The sequence below is a fragment of the Vanacampus margaritifer genome, chromosome 2, assembly GCF_051991255.1.
Source record: "Vanacampus margaritifer isolate UIUO_Vmar chromosome 2, RoL_Vmar_1.0, whole genome shotgun sequence".
Classification (NCBI taxonomy): Eukaryota; Metazoa; Chordata; class Actinopteri; order Syngnathiformes; family Syngnathidae; genus Vanacampus; species Vanacampus margaritifer.
This window is the reverse complement of record NC_135433.1, coordinates 3592673-3599170: the sequence shown is the minus strand read 5'-3', so window position 1 is coordinate 3599170 and position 6498 is coordinate 3592673. Positions and strand designations below refer to the sequence as shown.

Sequence of the window (6498 nt, the reverse complement as noted above, 5' to 3'; positions counted from 1 at the left end):
CTTCCCCACAGTTCTAAACAGATTTATGAATAATGACGAAACTTAGCTATATTCTAATGTTAATTGCAGCAAAACGGAAACAGAAATATACTTTTTTTCCTGATGAAAGAAGAGACTCTAATCTTTCTTTTGGTAGGTTCCATGGTTTTATAGCAATAGAACACAATATTCTGCAAGTCTTGCAAAATCTGTCAAAATCCAGTAAAACAGAGCAAAGTAGGTTCGCGTCAGTGAAAATGGTTGGGAGTGAATGAGTTAATGGGCCGATTAATTTAAAAAATATATTAATAATAAAAAACTACTACAGAACATTTGACTGTTTTGGAGTAGTTTGGCACAGAAAGAAAAATCAAACCAAAGGGCGAATGTTTGAATGTCATTATCTTTGTTTTATGATGTAATGCATGAGTCTTAAAAATAGACAAAAAAAGGGCAGATTTTTTTTGTGTTGATTTTAAAAGCCCTAATAGACATGACCAAAAACAGTGCTGTTTTTCACAGGAAAATCTCACCAAAGCCTACTGCTTATAAAACTTACAAGGTCAAAAATCATTTTGCATCAAACCACCAATGCCACACCACAAATTAGCAGTCACTATAACAGCTTGTGTGCTTCCTATTAAAAAGAAAAGAAAAAATGATTGAAAAATATATATTTTTTCATTTTAATTGCTGCACCAATTTGATATTCTTCATCCGCCTTCTCGTTGGCATCAGAAGTAACTCGTTAGTAGCCTTTGTAAAGAAAGCAATAAAAATAAGCAGCAGCAGCACTCGCGCGGTCTACAATGGCTTCTCATTGTCCTCCAGTAAAATGAAGGAACGCTTGAGCGCGCTGACGCGGCGGCATTGCTCATTCGCATTATTAAAAATGAAGAGCAGTGCTGTGGCGTCCTTGTAGGGGGCCCAATAAAAATTAAAAATAAAACAAATAATTGTTGCTAGCCTGCAGCTCAGATTTAGGATTTATGTGTTTGTTTGTGTTTGCAGGATCCAGTCGGGATCGTACCTCAGCACCGGCTGGTTCACGCTCATCCTCGCCATGGACATGTGCAAAGAGATCCACGTCTACGGCATGATCAACGACACCTACTGCAAGTAAGGCTCCGCCTGTGCGGGAAAACAAAAACCGTTACCCTTAGAGCTCGTCACCCTCTCAAAATCCCCGTTCCCTCCGCAGGACCGAAGGCTACCGCAAAGTCCCCTACCACTACTACGAGTCCGGCAGCCGGGACGAGTGCGCCGAGTATCTGCTGCACGAGAGCGCCCCCTACGGAGGGCACCGTTTTGTCACGGAGAAGACTGTGTTCGCCAAGTGGGCCAAAAATCACGCCATCAAGTTTTTCAACCCGCCCTGGCAGCTTTCGTGACGCTCCAAAACGCTTATTCCGCACCTCATCCATTGGGTTTTTGCTTGTTTGGCGAGTAGGTGGCCGACACCGGACACTTCCTGTCATTGATGTCATGCGGAAGTCCAGCCAAGACTTCTTTTCTTTTCTTTTTTAGCACGAGGACTAACCCGAAGGCAAGAAACTGTTAGTTGGTGATACAGACTTCATGGTGAGTTGTGGTCGCGGTAGTCGAGGTCTGGCGGCCTCAGAATTGAGTGCTCGCTCCAAACCCTCACGCAGCGTTCGGGGCTGTTAGCAAAGACTTCAATTGTTTTAATACCAGAAAAAAAATACTGAAGAAAGACCGTGAGCAGACTTTTGGGACTGTCTGCCCTGAATGAGCCACAAGTGAAGGCAGAGGCAAAAGACATTGCCAGTCCAAACCTTTCTAAGCCTTTGAGGGTGTTATTAGCAGTTTGTTATTTTGCACTGCAAGTCATGCAGTAGTCCAGCAAAAACTTTGATTGTTTTAATACCAGTAAAAAACTGAAGAAAGTCCGTGAGCAGACTTTTGGGACTGTCCGCCCTGAATGAGCCACAAGTGAAGGCAGAGGCAGAAGACGTTGCCACTCCAAACCCTTCTAAGGCTTGGAGGTTCTTAGCAGTTTTTCATTTTGTGGTGCAAGTCATGCTGTAGTCCAACAAAGACTCTGAACTTTGGTTTTATACAAGCACTAAACTGAAGGAAGAAATGGTCCGTTAGCCAGCTAGCCACTTTTACAGATGTCACTGTGAGTTTACCCGAATCCTGATCAGAATTGAGTGTCGGCTCTGACTGAGCCGCAACCGAAGGCAGCCAGAGAAGACGTCGGCGCTACATTTGTGGCGTAAAATCTGGCAAAGCATTTGAGTGTAGGTCGTAGCATTTTATTTCCTAGTTTTTTTATTTTGCAGTGCAAGTCATGCAGCAGTCCAGAAAAGACAAACGCCTTCAACTGTTGCGGCAAATCCTGGTCATGGTAGCCGAGCAGAACAATGTGTCAACAACTGAAGGTAATTGTAAGACAGAGACTTCACAAATCACAAAACAGTAGCCAAGTATAATTATGATGATGGAAGACTCCGGTGGGCCTCAGAATCGAGTTTCCGCTTTGACTGAGCCACAACTGAAGGCAGATGCAGAAAACTTTGGAACTACACTCCAAGCGTGTTATTTTGTAGTCAAACCGTCCAATGCTTGGTTGTTTTCCCAGGCGGCCTCCTTTCACTGAAGTCAAAACTGAAGGCAGAAACTGTTCGTTAGACGGTTAGTCAACACTTTTCAGATGTCAGTGCGAATTTAACCGAAGGGCAGTAGTGGGAGTCGATTGTCTGCTACGACTTTACCGCAACCGAAGGCAAATGCATTGTTGTTTTCTGTGTAAACCCTCATAATGGCTCTTAGCAGTATTTTTTTCCGCAGTGAAATTTTGCTCCATGTGTTTACTTACTTGACTTAACTTAACTTATTCCGTATAGATACATGCACTTGGACTTCGACGTGGTCACACTCCTTCGTAAAGTCATGACTCTTCTCCTTCGTAAAGTCTCACTTCATGTCGCCCACCTTTCCTTTCGTACCATTGCCCCCAGCAGGTTGTGCTCTGGACGGTGATTCATGAGGCTTCACGCTCATTTTTCCTTCAGGCTTGTCCTCAATCGGCTTTACTGTAGCACAGTGTGAGACTAATCACATCCTCTCGACGAAAAAACTAAATAAATGCCTTCCTCAAATCAAAACACGCAGGTGAGCCCGTTTGAACTCGCTTGCTAGCTAAAACAGCAGCACATAAACAGTCTCTCAGATAAATGCGGAGACTAGTTGGCGCATGTGGCAGTATTTATGCGGAGACGGCATCTTTAGTGACACTCATTCCCACAGACTGACTCCATGATGTTGTGTGCGGCAATATTTATGTTTTATGTTCATGTTTTATGACTTATTTGTTCCACCCGGTCTCTCCTTTCCGGTAATATACAGTATGTTATGCCGATATGCTGTCTTTTTAGCGTTCAAGTTGACTCTAACATGAGACTGCTCCACAATTTTGTCTGGCTCCTCCATAATAGTGTTTTTTTCTTTTCTTTTCTAACTGCACTTTTATTAAGGCATAAATTGTAACTTACCAATTATGCCTTCCCCAGCGTGAAGGTGATTAAATAAACTGGCCAGTTTGTGGAAACGTGCCAATTTAGCAGGATTGAACGTAGCAGGCACCTTATTAGCCAGCTAGCTAGCTAACTAGCATAGTAGCCACATTCATGTCAGGCACCTGGTTAGCTAGCTAGTAACCACATTCATGCTGTAGCTCCAAAACATGCTAGCAGGTCAGTCCAGTATTCACCCTTCACGCATGTTCCTGGCATGTAGCAACATCCAGAAGCGTACAAATCAGACTTCTCGTAAAAGACCTGACGTTTATCAGCGTTTATCTTTCACAAAGATGTAGTAGTGAGTCTAGCGACACTGGCAGGGGTCACAGGTTAGATTTCCTCTGGCAACGCTTCGGGTCACTGTGAACGCCATTTATTTACCACTTCTTTTTTTGTCCAGTTCTACTAGAGGAATTTGATGATGTCATCATGCATGTTTACCTCAATTGTGAGGACAAACACACACTGTGATCGTGCAGTCAAGCGGCAGCTCTCAGATCAGTTTACATTCGAATGGCTTCGTTTTAAGCGATGCCGCTGCTTATCCTCGGTTTGCACTTGTTTGCGCCTCATTGATGGCAGGCCACTCCATTAGGTACACCTGCGACACTGTCATGAACTCCAATGCTACAATTTCTCCCTTTACAAGGATACAAATCATAGAGCAGTATGTTTATTAATATTGTGGGTTTTGCACTGCATCATACTGAGAGTTTCTATTTTGAGGGGAAAACGTGACTCCATTTTTTTTTTGTTTCAGGTCAAGTGTCCTTGTAAACACTGCGTGTGTGTACTTTGTGTGATATTGAATGTAACACATCACTTAAGTATTAACGTGTTTATCGGTGCAAGATTAGCATCAAAATGCTACTTCAATTGTTTGTCATTTGCTTTTTAACTGTTAGTGGCATATTGTGAATATTTGATTTTTTTTAATCCCCAATTGAACTTGAATGTATTTTTCTTGTTTTTTTGGCATTAAAAGAACCTAAAAGCACTTGATATGATGAATGTGGCAAGGCTGTGTTTATTTTCTCCAAATACACGTCATGTTATTGTTGTTCATCCTAATTCCTACTGAAAGAAGACCACCTGCCTACTTTATCCGTCTGTGGGGTGGGCTTGGTTGTGGAAACGGCTGATAAGGCCAATCCGTGCCCTGAGGCTTGTGAGACCGTTGGGGCAAGACAGTCTAGTGGCAGCTTGTCATCGGCCAGCAGTTGACCCTGCAGGCCACGCTTGGGAAAGCTGACATCTTTGTGACACGCCCGTCTGGTTAAGGATTTTTGTGTCAGGTACTTGGTCCTGCCATTTTTACTCTGCATGAGCGACTTGGCAGACGCAGTCGAGATGGAAGTGACAGATCACTTGAATGAAGTCATCCAGATTTTAGTATCAAAAGTTTTTTTCCCGTCAGGTCAAGAAAAGATTTAGTTTATTAACATCGTGTCAGTTGCTTTCAGAAGGCACATTGGATATCTGATAGCTAACATTTTCTACACTGTAAAAAAGAAAAGAAAAAGTAAATGTACTTGGAAAAAAACAAGTAAAGTTTTTTTGGAGTACTTTTTATCAGTTTATTAATAAATAAATTAAAAAAAGCTACAAGAACAAATCCACAACCTTCAGGTGCGGAGACAGTCACTCTACCACCTGAGCCACGCCGCCCCTGTTGTGTGTTAGTATATTGATGGTGTCAGGCGGAATCTTTGTACCTCCAAAAGAGACCCGTTTTTGGTCTCATTTTGGACAGACCAGCAAAGCGGAATAGTGGCAAACAGCAAGAGTGGCATGGCTCAGGTGGTAGAGTATGCCAAGCTGAAGGTCATGTGTTCAAGCTTTTTAAATAAATAAATAAAAAAAACTGGTCAAATGTACTCAAAACTATTTTTTCAAGTAAATATTACTCAGTTTTTTTTCTCTTATTTTTATTTTTTTTACATTGGGATGTTGTGAGGCTGCTGACGGGGATCCTGACGAGGCGTGAGATGATAACGACAATAAAGCTCTTCCGATTCTGATGTTTTGAAACAATGGAGCCATCGTGTTTTGAGTTTTGGCCCGGTGTGCTAGCAAACATTCGCTGGCATTGTATACGCTCCTGAAGCTTTTCCATTTGAAGTGCTTTCTCTACTTTCTACTAATTGATGTCGACCTGTGGAAGCCCATTGATGGCTTCGTTAATTGCGCGAGATGGTCTGTTTCTCTTCAAGGGGCCGTATTGCTCGATCAAGAGCGTTTGTCTGTCAGCCGTGAGTATTGGAGAAGGGGTAGTAGCAAGTTGAGGAGCGTATACTTTGTTCGTCGTCTCATAGGAAAGATTCATTTCTTTTTGTGCTGGATTTTCTCCAGTCTTTCTACTTTGTAAAATGCTGCAAATGCAAATAAAGCAGCTTTCTTCACAATCGAGTCGTTTCAAAAGTAGCCTGTGCATTTTCTACCAGCATTTTTTTTTTCTACTGGTTTGGATGTTTGTGCTGGGTGAGCTACTGGCAGTATACAGTGTTATGGAAGGAGGCCCAGCTGACTTTCACATTGTCTGTGACCTGTATGTGTTCTACACACCATTCCAGTGTCTTTGTGAATTTTGCACTGGCTAAGGGATTGTTCACTTTGGAGACATGCAGCTGCTTTTGTGCTTTCCCTGGAGACTTGGCTTGGGCAGAATCCTGATTTTCATCTTGGAGCCGATGAGCTGATAGTCAGTCTGGCAGTTCATGCTGCATACTACACATGCATCCTCTGTTTATCCTTCTACAGAACAACAAAGCTAAATACTGCATAGGCGATATTTCTCACAAAAGGTACATAATAAAGGCTGAGCTAAAGATAAAAATGTAAATGCTTTGCTGTTTCAAAAGTTTTATACGAACATTTTTGTATGTTTTGAAAGCAAATTATTGTTGCATTATTACTTAAAAACATTCAAATTTTTACTCATTTTCTTAGCTTGATTTTTGTCAAACATTTTGTT

The 6498-nt window shown here is 42.1% G+C and overlaps 1 protein-coding gene across 2 annotated transcripts in view; it reads left to right on the top strand.

The window, feature by feature from the left end:
* st6galnac3 (ST6 (alpha-N-acetyl-neuraminyl-2,3-beta-galactosyl-1,3)-N-acetylgalactosaminide alpha-2,6-sialyltransferase 3) overlaps nucleotides 1-4521 on the top strand; it is a 28272-nt gene extending 23751 nt beyond the window's left edge. Inside the window, exons 4-6 of one of the 2 annotated variants that reach the window (XR_013291259.1) lie at nucleotides 991-1098; nucleotides 1181-1425; nucleotides 1507-4521. Coding sequence is in view for 1 of the 2 variants with exons in the window: in XM_077558758.1 (XP_077414884.1) it covers nucleotides 991-1098; nucleotides 1181-1370 (298 nt within the window). In the remaining variant the exon portion in view is untranslated. Of the gene's footprint in view, nucleotides 1-990; nucleotides 1099-1180 lie in introns of both variants that reach the window. The other variant, XM_077558758.1, reaches the window with a different exon arrangement.
* Nucleotides 4522-6498: the final 1977 nt, after the last annotated feature.